The sequence below is a fragment of the Acomys minous genome (assembly GCF_964271855.1).
Source record: "Acomys minous genome assembly, chromosome: 13".
Lineage (NCBI taxonomy): Eukaryota > Metazoa > Chordata > Mammalia > Rodentia > Muridae > Acomys > Acomys minous.
Window position 1 is genome coordinate 112,708,168 of NC_140495.1, and position 21,713 is coordinate 112,729,880.

At 47.0% G+C, this 21,713-nt stretch overlaps 1 protein-coding gene across 7 annotated transcripts; it reads right to left on the reverse strand.

The window, feature by feature from the left end:
- Positions 1-1,116: 1,116 nt before the first annotated feature.
- Positions 1,117-21,646, reverse strand: LOC311581551 (uncharacterized protein). 7 transcript variants are annotated; one of them, XR_014773786.1, is made up of 5 exons: positions 20,701-21,646; positions 5,387-5,496; positions 4,136-4,220; positions 2,540-3,395; positions 1,117-1,537 (listed from the first exon to the last, which is right to left on the reverse strand). XR_014773786.1 is itself a non-coding variant. In XM_084753950.1 (5 exons), the coding sequence occupies exons 1-4, from the start codon at positions 10,359-10,361 to the stop codon at positions 2,197-2,199; spliced, it is 312 nt and encodes a 103-aa protein (XP_084610076.1). In that variant the 5' UTR covers positions 10,362-10,541; the 3' UTR covers positions 1,117-1,537; positions 2,008-2,196. The 7 variants fall into 7 exon arrangements, 1 of the variants encoding a protein (XP_084610076.1); XR_014773789.1 differs by having other exon boundaries at positions 4,136-4,225; XR_014773791.1 differs by adding an exon at positions 2,008-2,202 and having other exon boundaries at positions 2,540-4,225.
- Positions 21,647-21,713: the final 67 nt, after the last annotated feature.

A 21,713-nucleotide genomic window follows, 5' to 3' on the forward strand; every position in this document is an offset into this window, starting at 1 on the left:
TCTTAGGCTGCGGAGGGTCTGGACCAGAAAGACTGAGAGGACGGACCCCTTGTGATGCGTTTTAAATGTAAAGTCTTCCAAACAGGAGCTGATCAAGACCTCCCCGTATTCGTTCTTTTTGTTTGTTCGTTCATTTTTGTTGTTTACCAATTTTATTACATTTTTAAAGTGTGGCGCGCGCGCGCGCGCGCGCGCCACAGGGTGCAGGTCAGAGGACAACTTGTGGTTGTTGGCTCTTTCCTTCCATTATGTTGAGTCTAACAGATCAAGCTCAGGTCGTCAGGCTTTGCGGCCTTTAGCCATTAAGCCATCTTGACAGCCTGGTTGCTTTTGGTGTAGGATCTGTAGCCTAGGCTGCCCCGCCCCCCCCCCCCCCATGCAGCTGAGGAAGACTTTGAAGCTCCGGTCCTCCTGGGCGCTGGGATCTCACGTGATCCATGCCCCACTTAGGCAATGCTAGAGAGGCGTCGTCTGCGGTGGATCTTGTGCGTGTTAGGCTGACACTACCAACTGCGTTGCATCCCTGGCCCTGTATTGCTTACCGTTACTATCTCTATGACAGGTCAGGACGCAGTGGGAGGGGAGTGCTGGCTGTCGGGGTCCTGAACCCCAGACCACAGGGGGCTGCCATTCACACTTCGCATAGGGCAATCCCATCCCAGTTCGTTATCCCTTTTAATAGTACGAAAGTGCAAGAGGAGCACACGTGTCTCTTTGGAGCACACCGTCCCTGCCAGATAGGCTAAATACAATGACAGGGAGCCAGGATGGTGGGAGTCGAGCAGGCAGGTACTGGGGAGGCCAAGAGGGAGAGAACTTGCTCTGGAGGAAGACCAGAGAAAACTGGCATCACCATCAAGGGAGGAAGGCCACAGTGCTGGGCCCCATGAGGAACCAGATGCCGCAAACTCCCACGGACACTGTAAGACCTTGAAGTCACCTTGAGCCCAGATCAGTTCTTGATTCCTTATTCCCTAGTCATCTTGTCAGGGGCCTGCCTGTATGGGCCTACCACCTGCACCCCCCGAGGAGCTCTCCTTTTAAGGACCGCCATGAGTGTGAAGCTGAGATCTTGACTTACACCACAAAAAAACAGAACTTGATGATGAGCCATCGTGAAGCAGGGCTGGGATTTATTAAGGAAAGAAAAAATGATGCTTCAGATTTAAGTGCAGGCATTAGGAGACACACCTCGCTGTCTGAACAATGGCTGTGTGTATGGTTTTGTGGCTTTTGAAGTTACATTGCTCAAAGGATATAATTTCCAACCGGGTCCAAAGGTCAAGCCAAGTTTTAAAAATGATCTAGTTTACTTATTTGTCTTTTACTGGTTTTGGCATGTATTTATTTAGGTGTGTGGCAGGGAGTTGGGCGGCACGTCACTGCGCATGTGCAGGGGTCCGAGGGCAACTTGGAGGAGTCAGTTTCCTCTTTCCGCCATGTGGATTCTGGGAATCAGACTCTGGTCATCAGGCACCAAATGCCTGCATTCCACCAAACCATTTCGATGACCTCTGTTTTACTCTCTTAAACAACTCTGCAAATGAAATAATAAGCCACATTATGAAGTGCATTGCTTAGCCTAAGGGGTTTTATTTTTAAGGTTTGTTTTTAATTATGTATGTGCCTATGTGCCTCTGTGTGGGCATGTGATCATGAGTACAGGTGCCCGCAGAGGCCAAAAAGCATCAGATCCCATGGAGCCAGTTTTAGGAGGAGGTTGTAAACTGCCTGATATGGGTGCTGGGAACAAAATTCGAGTTCTCTGACATGCTCTTTTCACCACAGAGCCATCCCTCTGTAGCTCTCCGTCTTGGCAATATCTCACAGCTCAGGGTGGCCTGGAACTCCTCCTGATTTTCCTGTCTCCACATTCTAAGTGCTATGATTACAGTGTGCACCAGCACTGTAAGTGTTACAGGGCTGAGGGAAAAGCATGCTGGTGGTCAGGAGCCAAGGAATACCACAGATGTCACAGCACACAACAGGCCTCATGCAGAGACTTACTGGGAGTCACAAGAGGGTGATTGCCTCGGCTGGAGCAGTGAACTGAGAAGGAGACGGGTTATGTAGGAATTCCAGGGCAGGGACTGGTGAGATTTCAAGCCAAGCCCAGGGATGATGGGTGGGTTTGGTAGGTTTTCCACCCCAGAAGTGGGCTCCTACCTTTTTTAGCTTACAACCGAGCCATGCCAGCTAGTTCTAGGTATGAAAGAGAAGTGCCGATAAAGTTGAGCTAAAGATCGTATGTTTTGGCTTTAACCGGGTTTAGTAGCTGTCTTAACATGCTTGTTTCAGACATCTCAGGAAAAAAATAGAATACAGGTTCTGTCGGCATGGTAACGGCTGCCTGATGTGCTTTGATTCTTGACTACCGGCCAGAGAAGTACAAAGCAGATTTGAAACAGATACGAGGCACTTCCCTCCCTCCCCTGGTTCCCTCAGCTGCACCCCCACCTCCCAACTTCTGCTTTTTTATGTTGTCATGGTTTTTTTTTTTTAGACAGTCTTACGTGTTCTTGGCTGGCATGGAACTCACCATGTAGATCAGGCTGGCTTCCAGCTTGTGGCAATTTTTCTGATCCCGGCTGCTGAAATTTCAGGAGTGTTGTCACCGTGCCCCACTGTTGTTTTTGTTGTTGTTATTGTTTTTTTGTTGTTGTTGTTGTTGTTGTTTGAAACAAAGTCTCCCTGGCTGTCCTGGAGATCACTACACAGACCAGGCTGTCCTGGGATTCACAGAGATTCACCTGCCTAAGCCTCCGGGTTGCCGAGATTATAGGCATGTGCCACCATTTCTTTCTTTCTTTCTTTCTTTCTTTCTTTCTTTCTTTCTTTCAAGTTATGTTTAAATGAATGGGTGTTTGGCCTGCATGTAAGTCTGTGTACCGCATGCATTTAGTGACTTCAGAGACCAGAAGAAGTTTTCAAATCCCTTGAGAATGGAGTGATAGGTGACCGTGAGCCAGCAGGCGAGTGCTGGGAATGCAGCCCTGGTCCTCTTGAAGAGCAGGCAGTGCTGTTAACAACCACCTCCCAGGTTCCTTTTTCCTGCCTTTTTATCCCATCTAAATGTGTTGATATCATCTTCTAGTGCAATGGTTCTCAGCCAAGGGGGTTGCAACCCCTTTAGGGCCCCATATCAGATAGTTACATTATGACTCATAACAGAAGCAAAATTATAGTTATGATATGGCTGGTGTTCACAACATGAGGAAGCGCTGAGACGGATGAGAACCACTGCTCTGGTGGCTGGCCTCCCCCTCACAGTCCTCGGGGGCTGCTCTGTCCACTCCTAGCTCCTACTTCGGGGCTCCATCCACTGTCCTCCATCACTGCTGCTGCTTGGGATGACGCCATTAGCTCCCATGCGGACCCTTCCTCCAAATTTCACTCTACGAACATTTTTCAGCAGAGCGAAGAGTTGAAAGGACTGTGCAGTGATTGATGGTTCCCCAGAACCATTACCATGGCTAAGACCTAGACGGTAGCATTTGCATTTCATTACACTCAGTTCTCCTTGCCCAGCCTTTTATCCCAGCTCGTCATATCATTCCGTGCATTTTAAACTAAGTTACCGCAGGTGATGGTGGCGCGCATGCGCGTTTGATCCCAGTACTCAGGCACGGCCTGAGTTTGGGTCTCTCTGGAACCTATGTGAGAGGCTGGGGTAGCTATCTGAGCTTGTAATCGCAGTGCTTGGAGACAGAAGAATCCTGGGGACTCGCCGGCCAGCCAGTCTGGGTAACTGGGTAACCAGTGAACATGAGTGAGACAGACACTGTTGCAAAAACCAACGTAGGGAGCAACGGAGGAGGACACGGGACTTTGACCTCTGACTTCCACTTACACGTATGGGTGTACGCACAGATGTATACACACACAACCACATAATCATACACACACACAATAAATTTTAAATTTACAATAGCAACGAAGAGATGGGTCAGCAGTTAGGATCACGGTCTCCTCTTCCGGAGGACCCCAGTTAAGTTCCTGGCACCCATGTCATGAAGGTCACAATTGTGTACAGCACCAGCTCCTCCAGGGCACCGAACATCTTCCTCCGGCCCCTTGGGAACTCACATACACATGGCAGTCATATATTCACACAGACACATAAGTAAAAACAAACCTTTAAAAGACTAAAAAAGTAGGTTACACTATGGGAGGAAGATCCACTCTTAATGTGGGTGGCACCATTCCGTGGACTGGGGTTCCTGGGCTGAATAAAAAGGGGAGAAAGAAGAAAGTCAGATGAGCAAAAGCATCCCCTTCTCTGCTTGCCAATCAGAGACACCCCAGCCACACGGTCCTACCACCATGAGCCCCTCAGCAGTGCCTTCTCCACCACGATAGACTCTGGTCTCTCAAGACATTAGTCAGAGCAAGCCCATCCCGTGAATTGCTTTTGACAGGTAAGGTTCCTAGTGATGGTAACAGTAACTAATGGCTGGGGCTTGTTGAGAGATGGAGAGAGAGAAGGCAGAGTCTTAGGACAGCGCATCCCGGTCTTATCCCTGAGGGCCTCAGGGCGAGCCTGTTTCCTGCTTTCCTGAGAGTGGATACATTCAGTCCTGCAGGCAGATTTCTGAAGTGGAAATCAGGTGGTTCTAGAGGCCCAGAAAAGCAGCACTTAAGTTAACTATACAGTCAAAGAAATTATTTTTTTAAAAATTAAAGTATTTTTTTAGAACGTAATCTGATCATATCAGGGTTAGAGAATCCTTGTGATGTACCTCCTTTCTCTAAAGGGTGAGATCTCAGTACCTCAGTACCTACGGGAGTCTGAGTCCCTAGCCTAATCACTAACTGCGCCTATGTGTTATCCCTCACCTTAATGAGACCAAACAGCCACCAAATGCTCATGCCCTGAACTGCTAAATATCTAACATTCCTTGGCCTGCTTGTGTTCCTCTGCCTGTTTGCTATTTGTCTGTTTCTGAAGCAGGATTTTTACAGCCAGGCCTCAGCTTTACTGTGTACCTGAGGGTAGCCTTGAACTCATGACTCTCCAGCCTCCGTCTCCTGAATGCTGAAAGTACAAGTGTGCTTGATTACACCTGTCTTCCTAATTCTTCCTGAAGGACCCGTCACCAGGATCTAGGGCCTTAGCCACCTTCTTCCTCAGAGAGCCCTTCCTGAGTCCTTCCTCCCGCCCCACAGATCTTTAGATGAGCTTCCTAGGTGGGCAGAGAACATGTCCCAGGCACAGTCACCTGTGTCCACACACAACCATCTGTTTACATGGCTCTTCCTGACAAGTTGGGAATGGTGCCATATGTACCGTTGTCTTTGGCACCTTGGCTGTCCATGGCACACACATCACTACTCTATAAATATTAGCTGAGAGAATTCATGGCTTCTCTGTCTCTTCTGACATCACCTTCTGCTTAGCACCACCCTCTCCCACCAGCATGGTCTTCTCTGTGCACCTTGCTGGGAACTGGAGACGTTCCTCATGAGCACCAGAACCTGTCCTATAGTGGGGTGGGTCTAAAAGGAGAGTACATTAGGTCAATGCTGTCCGAAAGCATCATAGATTGTACGGCTAAACATCCCAAACAGTCTTATCTATAAATAGGGAATACTGAAATGAAGAAGGGTCTATAATCAGTTAAAAAATAAAGGTGGCAGTTGTTTCAAAAATTGGTGGAACTATTATTTTCCTTTTGTCCAAGAGATGTTTGATATTTCGTGTGAGGATCGCTAATCATGTGACCATGACCTTGCCCTGACAGTATTATGGTCTCTGAGTAAACTTGTCTGAGGCTGGCATTATGTAGGACAGTTTATGTGTGGGAGGACAGGGCCTGGTGTGATTGTCAGCGAGCTCCTTTGAAAAAAAAATGTGTTTTATTTACTTATTAGTAGTAGTAGTAGTAGTTGGGGGTGTGTTTGACGATTGGAATCAGGTTTCTTGGGTTTGCATTACAGGCACTTTTATCAACTGAGCCACAATCCCTCAGCCAAGTTCTGAAGAGAGGAGCCGAGGGAACGCATTAGTGTGGTTAGGGCATATGCATCTATTCACAGAGGGCTGGCTCAATTTTGAGAATTCTTCAAATACCCCAAGTGCTGGGTTCATCCTTGAGATATCCCAACATGGCCTAAAAATCTTAGGTCACGAAGACAGACATTTTCTTTCTTTGCTTATTTCTTTTTTAATGGGTAGACTCAGTGTATCATCTTTTGCTTTTAAAATTTTTTGATATTTATTTCTTTTGTGCATATGGCTGTTTGTGTGTCTGTATACCACGTCTGAGACTGGTGCCGTTGGAGGCCAGAAAAAGGAAATGGTTATCAGATCCTCTGAGTTGTGAACCACCACGTGGATGCTAAGTATTCTGAAAGAGCAGACAGTGTTCCCAAGCACCAGCTGTCTCTCCAGCCCCAGGACAGACACTTTCAATCCCCACAGTCACCCCTTCTGTGTCCATGAAAGGCTTCAGGTGACTCTGGGTGGTGACTGCAACAGCAAGCTGCCTTGGTGGCCTGGCTGAGGCTGGTTGCCACTTCTCCTCCCTAACAGATCCTGTTCTCCCAGGGCAAACTGCAGCTTATTTTCCTGGCAAAATTGTTTTGTCACCGCTCGCCGTGACTCCTGGACCTACTCATCTGAGCCCCAAGGAAAACCTATCAGATATGAATTATTTGTTGGTTTTGTGATCATGGCCTCTGACCAGACAGGCTCAGCTTCCCAGTGCCCAAGGGCCGTCTTGTTTCTGCCTCCTGTCTGACCTCACCCTGGCTGTCAGTTTCAGGGATCCGGTGACTCACTGTGGGGTAAGTCGGCAGCCGGCGCATGCCTGGCTCCTGAGCGCCACAGGAGTGCTCTCTAAGGATGTGGCTCCGTGGCCACCCTCCGTGGTCACCCTTCTGTGCAGAGCCCTTCACTCCTTCAGCATTCTCTACCCTTCAACATGCAAACCACACAGCCATGATGTTGCCGCTCTGTCTTCATTATTCCTTTCCACCCAAGGCTGTGCTGTGCTCTTTCTCTCCTTCCTTCCTTCCTTTCTTATCGTATCTTACTCTGCATCTCAGGCTGGTCTCAAAGTCACAATTCTCCTTTCTCAGTCTCTTGAATTCTGGAATTACAGGGGTACTTGACCACACCCGGCTCTCCAAACACACCTACATCGCGCGCACACACACACACACACACACGCATACACGCACTCACATGCACACACATACACATGCACGCACTCACATGCACACTGCACACACACACACACACACACACACACACACACACACACACGCATACAGGCACTCACATGCACACATATACACATGCACGCACTCACATGCACACTGCACACACACACACACACACACACACACACACACACACACACACACACGATTTCCTTTTCCAGGTCCTTTCACCCTGACTTTTCTTCCTCTAGGGTCACATCTAAGAGATTAATTGTTGTAAAATCTTGAACAAGTTACTTAACAGTCAGTCCTTAGTCCCTCACATCTGTAAACCATGTGAAATAATTATTGCTGTGTGGATTCTTCGCCCCCCCCCTGCTGTGTGGATTCTTAATTATGAAAGTAATTAATGTATACATTCATTGAGGATAAAGAATGAAAGTCTCCTTTGACTACTGTCTTCCTGAATAACAATTGGACGAAGTCTAGAAGGACATTTTTCTGTGTGTTTTCATGTGTTTATGTACATGAATAAGCACATTATGCATGCTTTTGGAATATCTATAAGATCGTGAGAGTAGGGAAATGCTTGTTAATTGAGTGAGATAATTTTCTTTTAGTTTAATGCCTAGATCTTTCCTAAACGTAAATCCACAGATAATGGTGAAAATTGGAAGGGCCAGCGATCGGAATATAATTCTGATAGTTTCAGGCTGAGAATTAAATGCCAAGAAACCCCCAACTCAGATAAGAGTTGGAAGTAGTAGAGACAGCGGGAAGGGGTTGCTGTTTTTCTAATTGCTTCTTCCAAATTATTTGACATTTAATTTCCACATGTTACTTCTATTCAGATTCTAAAAATAATCAGCCGTGCCGTGTGGTCCTTATTATCCCTCGGCCAGGAATCACAAGAATCACTGCCCACCTGCCCCTTCAGGTGAGATTCACACTCTTCCTCCTCCCCCTTTCCTTTCCCACGGTCCAGCCTTGTGCGGCCTCCTGTTCTCTCACACCTCCACCCATCTGTTCTCTACCTGGAGCCAGAATCATCTTGGTAACACGTTTAGTCAGACTGCATTTCAACCCCACTTTAAAACTCCCTGAGCTGTATGCGGCAGCTGTACACCTACAGTCCCCGCACTCAGGAGGCTTAGAAAGGAGGACCGCACGTGGCCTTGCTCCAAAGAATTTTTCAATTCAATTTTAAAAAAAACAAACTGAGATTTGTCCAGGGTATAGGAACAAGAGGCGCCTCGCTCCAAGCGTCTCCCTGTGCCAGGCCCAGACATGAAGCCGTCGCCAAGCCTCGCCAAGCCTCTCCTGTCCACCCCCAGATGTGCCTTCTGTCACAGCTGTCTGGGCGCTACACTCCCTGCTTTCCCCAAACCGAAGCCATTCCCTTGTGTGCCCTTCTGTAGGACGGGCCATGACCGTAGCACGTGGTGTTCTTAGCTTTGTTCTTTTAACCATGCGTCCTAGAGCTCTTCTCATGTCTGCCCACATGAGTTTTCTTCACTCTTTTTTATTGGTTTGTTTGCTTTGCTTCAGAGCTAGGGATGGAGTTCGGGGCCTCGCGCAGCCTAAGCGCCTGCTCTACCACAAGGCTATGTTCCAAGTTCCTTTTTTTTTTTTTTTTTAGCTGCAGCATAGATTAATTCATGTACTGTGCATGATAGCACTTTACTTGTCACCTGGCATATGGAAATATTCACTTAATGTTCTTTATCTCACCGAAGTTCTCAGCACCTGCAACATTGTAAAATATCCCATAATACTGTGGTTGTAAGATCTCTCCGCCCTCACGGCAGCTCTCAATGGTTTTGAACAGACCATAAATTTGGTGTTAATGTCCCCACAACCATTGCTGTAGATTCCCTAACCAACCCCTCTCACACCCTCCTTTGTTTTCTTTGAACCTATCCAGTTCTCCCACACACTCTGCTCGCTAGCTTTTGCCTGGCAGGCCCTCTCCTGCCTCCTCCCACTGTCCTCTGGTTCATTTCCCCTTCCCAGACTTCCCCTGTGAGGTTTTGCTAAACCGCCCTCCCCCAAAGAAGCCCTCCAGCCCTGGGCCACGCCCTTATCTGGTTTGCTAGGTTATATCACATCACTTCTTGACAAGTAGCTCAGTCTTTGGAAGGCAAAGTGTCTTCGCCTTTCAGTAGGTGAGAAACAAAGGTAGGGAAGAGCCAGCTATGGCAGCACAGGGCTATAAACCTGTGCTTGGGAGGTGAAGGCAACAGGATCAAGAGTTCAAGGCCAGCCTGGCCCACAATGAGCCCAGGCCCTTAAAGGAGGAGGTGGGGGGGAGGGGGGAGAGACAGGATGAAAAGGTTTAACTTCCTAGGTGTCTATTCTCTCCTCATAACAGACACCGCTGTAACAGGAAAGAGAAAGACAGTCCTCCCTTTTGTTTGTTTGCTTTGGTGAGACAAGGTTTCTCTGGCCTGCCTCTGTCTCTCTCAAGTGTTGACACTGAAGGCATGAGCCACCAGGCTCGTGTGTGTGTGTGTGTGTGTGTGTGTGTGTGTGTGTGTGTGTGTGTGTGTGTGTGTGTGTGTGTGTGTCCCAGCTTTAGCTGTCATTTCTCAGGAGCTGTCCATCTTGGTTTTTTTTGAAACAAGGTCTCTTATTGGTCTGGAGCTTGACAAGTAAGCTGCTCCCTTGTAAGTTAGTAGCCAGTCAGCTCTAGAGATCTACCAGTCTCCTCCTCCTCCTTCCCAGAGAGAGAAACTCTCATTCTCAATAGCTAAGCGATTCTCTTCTCCTTCCTCCCTCTGTGATTTGTAAAACGGCCATGATGACATCAATGGTGAACGTGGGATGAATACGGAAATGAAACTTAAAGTTGAAGGTGATGTAAGGAGATGAAAACACTGTTGCCTCTTCTGCAACTGTAACACTTCTGAAGAAATCCCTTCTCAGAGTCAGCCACTTTTGCCAGACACCACCCCCACCCCCCACCCCTCACCCCCCACCCCCACCCCGACCCCTGCTTATCTGACTTATTTCTGGTGCTTGTTAGCTTCTGCTCTCCATCCACCCTGGTGGGCACTGTCCTCCCTAAGTCCCCTTTCAGCGTCCACTTCACCTTTCTCCTCCCAGCAGCAGCTCTTCATGCCCTTGCTAGGATCACCTCGGGAGCTTTTGCGAGCTCCTTTTCCCCTGCTTCTCTGAAGTCCCTCCTTCTCTTCCATGGCGCCCTGGGACAGGGAGCAGCGATGGGTGTGGACGCAGCTACCAAGCCCAGGTTTGAAAGAGGCTCACAAAGGTGTTCAGAGATGGTAGATAGAAGGGTGCCAGATGCCACCTCTGTGCCAGGAGGGGATCCAGGAGGGCAGCTGAGAGTCCAAGGCGGGTCCTAGGGCCAATGTAGACTCTCAGAGATGCAAGGGAGGGTGGGGCATGGCTGGAGGGGTGAGTTGGGGGATCTCTGGAGGCTTGGCTTTAGAGGAAGTCGGAGGGAGAGGCTGCTTCGCTAATTGCCAGGCTGGCTGCCAGCAGCGTGCCTGTGATACTTTGGTGACAAGTCATCAGGTAAGAGGAAGGAAAGAGGGAGGGAGAGTAGGTTCTTTGGGCCAAGACCGAGAACTACATAACCAGCTCTCAGCTCAGGAGGCTTTTCTAGGTCACTCTCTGGGTTGCTGCCTTCCTCCCCAGCTGGACTGCTCGGCTTCAAGTTTCTTTCCTGTTTCTGACCCAAAGTACACTCGGGGGGGGGGCGGGGGGGGGGGAGATGAGCACTACAGGCTGCCGCTCAGTCCCCAAGGCTAACTCTGATCTCAGACAAATGAGCTTCTTCTTATTCTGCCTGATCTCCACTTTCCTTACAGTAAAAAGAATGCTTAGACTCCTGTGAGGCAGGTAAGAGAGCAGAAAAAAAAAATTAAAAACACCTGAACTATTTTGGTTTCACCACTACCCATTATGCCATATGCTTACTTGGGGCTGCGCAGTTCATGACAGCTTCACGTATGCAAACCTTTGGTACATATTGTATATTGGTAGGTTTCATAGACATCAGCTCACAGCTACCTCCTGCATTTAGATTACACTTGCCCCCACGTCATCCTATTTTTCTCCCCTCCCCCTCCTTCTAGGTGTCTTGCTGTGTAGTCCAGATTGGCCTCTAAATCACAGCCAAAGGTTCCCATTTCAGCTTCTAGAGAGCTCTGATGACAGAGGTGTGCCACCATACCTAGTTTAATCTTTAACCCTTTCTTTTTAAAACTCTGATTGTTAAGAAATTGTGTGTGTGTGTGTGTGTGTGTGTGTGTGTGTGTGTGTGTGTGTGTGTGTGTGTGTTGTGAGCCTGCTTGTCTGTATGTACACCATGTGGATCTAGGTGCCTAGAGAGCCTCTGTAGCCCCTGGAACTTGAGTTACAGGTGGCTGCAAGCCACCCAGTGTGGGTTCTGAGAGCTGAACCCAATTCTCTCCGTTCCTGAGCCACCTCTTTAGCCCCGTAACACTTAACGCTTAGTCTTCATTCATAGTTCCCCTCGCCTAAACTGCAGGCAGCTGCACCCTCCCTGAGCCAGGGCCAATGCACTCCTCAGCTCCTCTGTTGCTCTCACACCACATCCAACCCAACTGCTAACAGTGCTGCTGCCACCAGCACAAGGCCACAGTCGGTCCCGCCCCATCACTTCAGCCACACTAAAGAAAGTCCTTACAATCACGCCAAGGCCCTGACTCTGAATTTCTTACCGCTGTCTCTGCTTCAGCCAAATCACAAAGCTGTAGCAGCCTCTGCTCCATCCTGAGAAGCTTTCTGCAGATGAGCAATTGACCCCTCCTCTCACCCTCTTGCAATCTTTCTCTTACCTACTGAAGTCGTACCTAAGCTGCCCTGCCCAGCGTTCTCTGTCCTCCTTCCCAGGAAGGAAGATACAGATTAATCATTGCCATTCCTAATTTGAAAAAAAAAAATCTAAGATTGTAAACACCCCCAAATTTGAAACTTGTCAGTGCCAATGCAACTCGTTAACTGAAATTCCTATGTGCTGGGTTTGTGGAGTGAACACTCAGGAAATGGAAAGCTGAAAGAAAGGAGATGAAGGAGAAGATATGGGGGAGAGAAAAGACAGCAGAGGCCAGATTAGAGAATCTGCTGCAGGAAGGGCACAGTCCTTGCACACAGTTGTCTGACGGAAGCAGGGATTCTTGCCACTCATGTCCCCTCTGAGTCCATCTCCTGACTATGAGCTTTCCCCTTTTCAGTCACGGCACTAGTGCAGGTGCAGTTGTGGGCACAGAATTAAGAACTCACCCCTCTCGGGGCGCAGGGGCACACGCTTTTAGTCCCAGTACTCAGGAGGCAGGGGCAGGGGGGTCTCTGTGAGTCTGAGGGCACTCTGGTCTACATAGTGAGTTCCAGTACAGCCGGGGATATGTAGAGAAATCCTGTCTCAAAAAGACAAGCAGAAAGAAAGAAAGGAAGGAAAGAAGGGAGGGAGGGAGGGAGGGAGGGAGGGAGGGACCTTCGTTTTCCTCGCCCTCATCCTCTGAAGCTCACTCCACACATTCACCAGCCCTGTCTATAAATTATGCTCCAGACTGACCTGCTAATTCCAGCCCCCTGTCTCCCACTGCTGCAAGCCAGCATCTCTTGCCTAAAGTACTGGAACATTCTTCTCTCCTCAGGACCCACCTTGCACCACTCTGAGGGCTATTACTAGCATGTAGGAGTTGGGGGTCTCCCCCACCCTTGTCTCTCTTGACTCCCTAGGATCTACCCCTTGCTTAAGTCCTCACCATCATCTTTAACCATCTCCAGATGTTGCTCGCTGAGCACCAGCTCCGCTCACATGACCAGCGTCCTTGCCTCTGGGTCTTTACAGCGTTCTTTCTCCCTCGAAAGCTCTTGCCTTTTTTCTGCATATGATGGACTCTTCATCTCCTACGTCGCCCTTCACTGTCACCTCCTTACAAAAGGGTCTTTTCCACCAGTCCCTGTGCCGGGTTACAAGTTCCTAGACTTACCAAATGACTGCCAGGCGTGGGGGCACATTGGAAGCTGAGCACTTGGGAGACCGACACCAGTCAGGGCTGCAGAGCAAGACCCCCAGTCACGACAAACAAAACAAACAAAAACAGATGAAAATACAAGGGCTCTGCTTATATTTGAGTCTTGCGTAAACAATGGATGTTTACTTAGATAAATATGTTTCAGGTGATATTTCCAGAATACTCATATTAAAATATTCAACTGGGACAGAAAGTAGACTATTGAATCTACTCTGCAACTCAATGCCTTAATTGTTACTCACAAGATTACTTTTAATTCATTAGTATAGGATTTTGTATATAGATGCAAAATAAGTCTAATTTTAGATACATTGGTATAGAATTCAAATTTAAGATTATTCTTTATACACATTATATATATTTCTACTCTAATATGCGGTACTATACGCATACAACTCAACTATAATACAAGGTTTACTTCCAGTACTTTGAAAGTGCTATTGCAGGCTGCTTAGGATAAGTAAATTATACAAGTTAATTGTTAATTGACCAAATCATGGTCATATCAATTACTAGTTTATCTCCTTTTAAAATATATTTTATTAATTTATTCATATTACATCTAAATTGTTATCCCATCCCTTGTATCCTCCCATTCCTCCCTCCCTCCCATTTTCCCCTTATTCCCCTCCCCTATGACTGTTCCTGAGGGGGATTTCCTCCCCCTGTATATGCTCATAGTGTATCAAGTCTCTTCTTGGTAGCCTGCTATCCTTCCTCTGAGTGCCACTAGGCCTCCCCATCCAGGGGACATGGTCAAATATAGGGCACCAGAGTTCGTGTGAAAGTCAGACCCCACTCTCCACTCAACTGTGGAAGAATGTCCTGTCCATTGGCTAGATCTGGGTAGGGGTTCAAAGTTTACTGCATGTATTGGTTGGTGCCATAGTTTGAGCAGGACCCCTGGGCCCAGATCTGCCCATCATAATATTCTTCTTGTAGGTTTCTAGAACGCTCTGGATCCTTCTATTTCCCCATCCTCCCATGATTCTCTCACCTAGAGTCCCAACAGGATGTCCTCCCCTCTGTCCCACTTTCCTGGTAAGTGAAGACTTTCATGGGACATGCCCCTTGGTCTAGTGTCCAGATATAAGTGAGTATATACCATTTGACTCTTTCTGCTTCTGGGTTAACTCACTCATTATGATCATTTTTAGATCATTTCGGGAATTCCTTGTTTTTAATAGCTGAGTAGTATTCCATAGTGTAAATGTACCACAGTTTATTTATCCATTCTTCTACTGAGGGACACTTAGGCTGTTCCCAGGTTCTGGCTATTATGGATAAGGCCACTAAAAACATGGTTGAGCAAATTTTCTTGTTGTGTGCTGGAGCATCTTCTGGGTATATTCCAAGGAGTGGAATAGCTGGGTCTTGAGGAAGCCTTATTCCCAGTTTTCTGAGATAGCGCCAGACAGATTTCCAAAGTGGCTGTACTAGTTTGCCTTCCCACCAGCAATGAAGGAGTGTTCCTCTCTCCCCACATCCTCGCCAGCATGTGGTGTCACTTGAATTTTTTTATCTTTGCCATTCTGATGGGTGTAAGATGGAATCTCAGAGTTGATTTGATTACTAGTTTATGTCTATCACAAGAGTATACATCCTAGGTGTAACAGATAGATAGGATTCTATAGATGGACAAGATAAAATAAGTGGATAAGGTCTTCAAAACCCTCAGAGACATAAAGAATATGGCATTTTAAAATGTTTTTATTATTTCGAAGATACATTTACAGTGAGACAGGTTAACCCTGGTAACACCCATCCTACCTCAAAGAAGATGATGAGCATCAACAAATCTCCTTATGGAGGCAATGTGACAAACAAGCCACTGGGCAAAATTTCCTCATCTCTGCCCTAAAAAGAGCAAGCTTGGATGCAGGCAGAGTTGACAGCCAAACTCTGCCAAGACAGGGTAAGCAATCTTCAATAGTTCCTGCCTCACAAATATGTCTGTCAGATATATTGGGCCAGAAGCCTGAAGATGATGCTTTAACATTATAAAGAGCTTTGGGTGACTGTTCAGGCAGCAAACTGTCTCTGTCATCTTCTCATTTGGGAAGCTGCTACCTGCAGTCCCTGTATACTCAGGTAATTAATTTTATTCCTTCTCAAGTCTTTGATGGGGTTGAAGACCAGATAGTTTAGTTTTACAATTAAGTTTAGTTCTTTAGGTGTTAAGATGTTTTTAGGTGTAGATAGATGTTTTAAGTTGTTAATGATGAGCTATGATAAACATTGATTTACATTCAAATTTTTAGACTCACCAAGTTAGGAAAGATATTTTCCTTCAAGGCTGCCAAATGCAAATAGCCAAAACACTATGAATGCAACATATATATAAAATTCCTGATTATATCATGGTTCTTCTTGCTGTAGGTAGTTTATTGTGCATATGTGTGTAATCATATAAATGTATATGTAAAAATATTCAATAAAAATATTTTAAAATATTCAAGTAGATGCCTTATTTATTTCCAACACTCGATATGCAGTTACTTCATTCCCTTTTAGCTGAAGAAATTAGAGAGCTCAACACTTCTCAGTATTCTTTGAGGCTAGAGTTTTGAATTCGAATTAAAGTTCTCCCAAATAGGTGGATTTATATGAATTTGAAAAGCAGAAATACAGAAGACGTAATTGCCCTAATTGCCCTTCATAGGAAGATGGGCAAGTCCCAGTAGACATGAGCCTTACACATATTTAACAAGCAGCAGTGTCAGAGGCAGGACAGTGTCTGCTGTGCTAACAGTACCTGTGACTTCTGAACTATGGGGTTGGTCCTGAAGTGTCCCTTAGGATCTTGTTGTGACTTCCTGACTTTGAATCTTCCATACCCTTCATTGGTTTTATTTTCCTCTTGTTACCTGAGTTAAATCTCTTGCTCTTTAAAATGCTCACTGGCTTTCTGCCCCCTACCCTGAGCCTGGCTCGATACAGCTCTCATCACCTTGTACTTTCCTTCATTTCATATGTAATTGTTTAATATCCCACACTTTTTTTTCTTTCATTACTGTGGTTGAATCCGGAGCCTTATATGTATTTGACAAGCAGCTGTGCTGCTGGGCTCCACCTCCAGAGCTGCTGAGCAGCCTTCTTGCTGCCTGAGCCCCAAATCCAATGTCACCAAGCATGGACCTCCCCTTTGCTCCTTATGTTTCCTATGACCCAACACTGGATGCATCGCATATTATAAATATCTGAAGCAGGTGCCTATGAGACAGAAAGAAACCCACTCCTTCATTTCCAAGGGATGAGAGTTAGAAAGGTTTTTCCACTTATATATCAGATATCTTATGCTCAGGAACCAGGTTAAGTCAGCTACGTATGGTTCGCTGCAAGATCTTGGGCAGATGAAAAATGTGATGATGACGAGGTGGATACGAAAGAGAGAAGTCCACCCTGCATGTAAATTGCATGGAAACCGGAATTAGAAAAAGGAATGGAGAGGCTAAAGTAGGATTAACTTTTAAATACAGAAAACCTAGACCAGACAATCCCTTAAGGCTCTGAACAAAGCCAAGTTCTTATTCTGACACTAAGATGCTTCTGGCATCTCTCCAACGCCATGTTGAACCTTCTTGGTCAGTTGCAAGGCTGCTTCCTAGCTGGTTCTTCCCCAGCTCATCCCTCAGGGATCGGCTTAAATGTCAGCAGAGCTCCGCCTATTACCCTATTAAAGCTACTCCATTCCTCCTCCGGTTAATCCCTTGTGTATTCGCCTCTTTATGTGCCTCAAAGAAGCTATAATCTATAATTATCTGGCTAGTTTATTTGTTTACTTGCTTATTATTAGTTTCTGCAAGTAGAATTTAAATTGCCCAAGGACAAGGAACCGTGATTGACTTCTGCGTTGCGTCCCCCGTACTCCTCAGCAGTGGTAGAGGGTAGACTGGGGGTGTTTAGAAAATACTTGCTGAACGGTGAAATGTAACGAGTTCGAGAATAGTTAGCTCTTAAAGGAATACTGCTAAGAGGCTGTGGAAAACAGAAGGCCTAGAAAACACTGGAGAGAGAAGGGCGAATCGTAGATATTTAAAGGTTGGATAAAGGCGTGTCTGTGGTATCAACAGGGAAAGTATTGATTGGCAAGAAGACAGCAAATGGGCATCCATGGTGATGAATCCCCAACTCCCAGAGGAACTGCTACACAGAGGGTCAGAAAAGAAAGCAAAGGGCTGAGAGTAGGCTAGTGGTGGAACACACCCCCTAATGCACAGCCCTGGGCGGGCTCAGGTTTGAAAAGAGGAAGCAAAGTCTCAGAATAATAGACATTTAAGAGAAAGCGGACAGGGCACAGGACAGAGCCCCGTGGCCTGGCTCCCACTTGGGAACTCTGAACCTATTCAAATCCCTCAGCAAGCCATTTTAGGGTTAAAACTAAGAAGAAGGGCTGATGGGCAAGATTCTCACTCACAGCTTCATCAAGTCAGATCCGGTCCAGCTTCCTCCACCTCCACCTCAACCCCATCCCTTCTGGGGCCACACAGCCATCGGGAGAGATTCTACTCTGAGCCCTTAGAACTGTTGCCCCGGAGAACTTACAAGAATGCGAAAGAACAGTGAACACTGCAGGATGTTTCATTTAAAACGAGCAGTTGTTGGAGCAGTGGGGATTGAAGGCAGGACCTCCATGCGTGGGAGTCGAAAGGGGATTGCAGCATTGGCAATTTTTTACTCTTTTCTCCCTGGGTTTTCCTTTACCACTTTCAGTAGGAGAAAAAAAAATTCTTTGTTCAGTCTTCCCACTGTCCTCTCATTTCAAGCCTTCCATTTGCAGTTCACTTCCTCCAGGAGGCTTTTTCTGAAACCACTCCCTCCTGTCCTCCTGTCTGTCCACAGAAAGAACTCTCAGTCCACCCCTCACCCCAGTATGTTTGGGGATGGAGGCAGCTTACCTGTCTTGTTATACTCCCTAATTTAGTAATGATAGATTTGGGGTGATGGTGGATGTACGTCACTGGCCTTATCACGCTTTCTAAGGGGCAGGAACTATGACTGTTTGACTATCATTCTCCCAGACACCTGTTCAGGCCTACCTCCTCTCCTTGAGGGCTTAAACACTAAGAGATGGTTTAAAAAGATGAGATGTTACTGATAAAGAGGAAAGACAGACTTTGGTGGTGGTGGTGGGTAGACAAAAGGAGTGAAGAAAGAAAACAGGGAGGAGAAAGAAAGGAAGGAGCCTGTTCCACTTCTGGCATTCCTTGGTAGACTCGGCAGAGTTTCTGTGCCATAACACAGCACCATAAGCGGGCATCCTGAAAGGGGTGGGAACAGCTGTGTAGGAGGCACCTGCTTTAAGGAAGGGCAGGACTCTGTTACAGTCAACTGGAGCAAGCCAAGCCAAGCCAGCGCGCGCGAACACACCACACACACACACACACACACACACACACACACACACACACAGCCCCACCCTCCGTTTATGGTCATAGAGTGAACTCTGGGGAGGATCAGAGGATCGTTATTAAGGTAAACCCATTAGGGAGTCTGGAGAGGGAGGGAGAAGGTCTTGAGGAGTGAAATGTTTCCTGGGGGAGTGTGAATGCCCTTTCCTTTACCAGTGTCCTAGAACCACCAGGTGTGAGGGTTTGGAAACCAGCTGGTTACGGGAGGAAAGCAAGTCATGAGCCTCTGCAGCCGGACTGAGCTCCAGTTCTCCTCTCATCCGAGCGTTCTGCAGCACCACCTGCATCCCCGCACCTGACAAACGAGGAAGGACTATTGACTAATAAGAGTGTTTTTGTCTGGCACTTAGATGGGATAAGCAGCGTCACTCGGAGGATCTTCTCACCTTGCCCAACCAACAGTGAGTAACCGGGCACTGGGCCAGGTGTGTGTCAGGCGGTCATGAACGCGAAGGCACTACATTCCTGCTCCTCTGTGGGGCTTAACATCTGTCGGACAGAAATAAAAGTAAGTAAATAGATGGTTGAAGACCAAGATAAAGATGTTGAAGATAGCTTCTGGGGGCACCTGTGAATATGTGCACACGAACTCATGCAGGCACGTGCATATACAGATAATTTAAAATTAAATAAACGCGAGTGAGTAAAGCCTTCTATGGGGCTGGAGATGTGGCTCCATGATGGATTAGTTACCTAGCAGGCGCATGGCCGTGGCATCCATCCCCAACACTGAGACACAAAAGTCCTCTCTGACTACGAGGCCTTTGGATGACATGATGGGGAAAGGCATCTGAAGCTTTCTCCAAAGTGAAGGAACAATAAGAACATATAGATCAGCCGGGCGGTGGTGGCACACGCCTTTAATCCTAGCACTCGGGAGGCAGAGGCGGGAGGATAGCTGCGAGTTCAAGGCCAGCCTGGTCTACAAAGGGAGTCCAGGACAGTCAAGGCTACACAGAGAAACTCTGTCTCGAAAAACAACAACAACAACAAAAAAACAAAAAACAAAAGAAAGAAAGAAAGAAAGAAAAAAGAAAAGAACGTATAAATCATATGAACATATAGATAAACTGAAGGGCTCTGCAGCCAGAGCAGGAGGGGCTGGACCACTGCAGACTTGTGACACAACACGTCAGGCAAGACCCCGAAATCTGATGATGCCTGGCACTCGTGCCCAGAGATTCCGATCCATTGGTTGGATGTGTCACCTGGGTACCAGAAACTTAAGTTTGTCCGGTGGTTTCAATGCCCAAACAAGGCTGTGAAGCCACTGAAGAGAGATGACCTCAAGAGTCGTGGAAAGGCACGTGGACTAAAGAGACTTGGGGAGGCATTTTTCTAATACTCCAGGCCCAGGTCGGGAATGAACTTTGTTGAAAGGCTTTGAAAGTAGAAATACGGTCAATGAAATTAAGTAATCCAGCTGAACATAGTGGCACACGCCTTTAATGCTCCACTTAGGAGGCAGAGACAAGGTAATTCCCTGTGAATTCAAGCCAGCATGCTTTAGATAGGATGTCTAGGAACATAGTGAGACCCTGAGAAGGGGAGGAGGAGGAGGAGGAGGAGGAGGAGGAGGAGGAGAAGGAGGAGGAGGAGGAGGAAGAGGAGGAGGAGGAAAGAGGAGACAAAGGGGGACTCACAAGGTGGCAGAGAAGCAGTAAAATCCAGAAATCAGAATAAAACAGACATACACAGCTTAGTGTGATATTCTCTCTCTCTCTCTCTCTCTCTCTCTCTCTCTCTGTGTGTGTGTGTGTGTGTGTGTGTGTGTGTGTGTGTGTGTGTGTGTGTGTGTTTGTGTAAATTTATGGCCACATGAAGTTACAGGTGATTGTGAATCATCTGATGTGGGCTCTGGGAACTAAATTCAGGTGCTCTGGAAGCGTAGCAAACACTTTCTCTTTTATTATATTTCTTTTTTTTTACACATATTACTACGCATTATTACATGTAAATATTATTATTACACATAAATAAAATAAACTACATGCAGCAAGAAGAACCAAGAAACAGTGAGGAGTTATATAAATGTCACGTTCATAATGTTTTGGCTATTTTGCACTTGGCAACCTTGAAGAAAACATCTTACTTACCTTATGCTCTTAACTGAGGAACCATCTCTCTCGCCCCCACATTTGCTGCCCTTTAATTCTTCACTTCCCAAGTCTGTAAAGGGTTTCAATGGGAGTAAATTCCAGGTGTCAGCAGGACACGGCTCCCAGTGAGTGCTTGAGTGGATGGATGATCCATTCCCTTAGCTGTGGCTGCTTCTGCTTCCTCGCATGATGGCTCCCATCTTCAATCATCAGTGCCAGCCAAATATGGGGCTGGCAAGAGGGTTCAACGGCTGACAGTGTGTCCTGAGTTAGGCTCCTGGCACCCACACTGGCTGACTCACAACTGCCTCTGAGACCAGCTTCAGGGGATGCGATGTCCTCTTCTGGCCGCCACAACCCTCCCCCACATGCTTTCATACACACGACTACACATAAGTAAAACTTTTTTTTTTTTGAAGTCAGCAATGCCAGGCTGAGAACTTCTTGTCCTCTCTCTGTTCCCGCCCTCTGCTTTTCAGAGTGGTTGTGATTATAGTGGATGTGCCTATGGAATATTCTTTTTGCTTTAAGCTCAGCCGATTCACCAACATGGTACCACCTCAAGTTAATTCTCCGTTTCTAAGTAAGGTAATGTATTCCAACTTCTAGGAATCGGGACGAGGCATATTGCGTGGCACAGTGCCACTTTTGCAAAACAGACTTAGACCAAGTTGGCCTTTTTTTTTAAGTGGGAGTGGTCATTTGTTTTTTGAGAGAGACAGAGTGTCTCCTATGTAGCCAAAGTTGACGTGGAACTCGCCGCAATCATTTTGCCTCATACTCCCAAGTTCTGGGATTGCAGGCCTGCACCATCGATCCCATTTCGCCAAAGTGTTGTCTTTGCATCTCGACGTTGAGCTGGGAGGTCTGTGAATCCGCTTCTGTGGACCTTGTTTACCACGGTGCCCATCTGAGCGAGCACACCTCTTTAGTAACTGGGGGGGGGGGGGAAGCCGGGTGCCTGGAGGGGATGCCTAATAAAGTGCCTGTGCTCTGCGAAGCCCCATGCC

Coding starts and splice junctions, on each gene's coding strand:
- LOC311581551 (XM_084753950.1), bottom strand. CDS start 10,361: ATGGAAGAGAAGGAGGGACTTCAGAGAAGCAGGGGAAAAGGAGCTCGC. Junction 5,497..10,255: donor CTGCTGCTGGGAGGAGAAAG/GTGAAGTGGACG, acceptor CTCTCCTTTTAG/ACCCACCCCACTATAGGACA. Junction 4,226..5,386: donor AGGGTGGTGCTAAGCAGAAG/GTGATGTCAGAA, acceptor CTTTTTATTCAG/CCCAGGAACCCCAGTCCACG.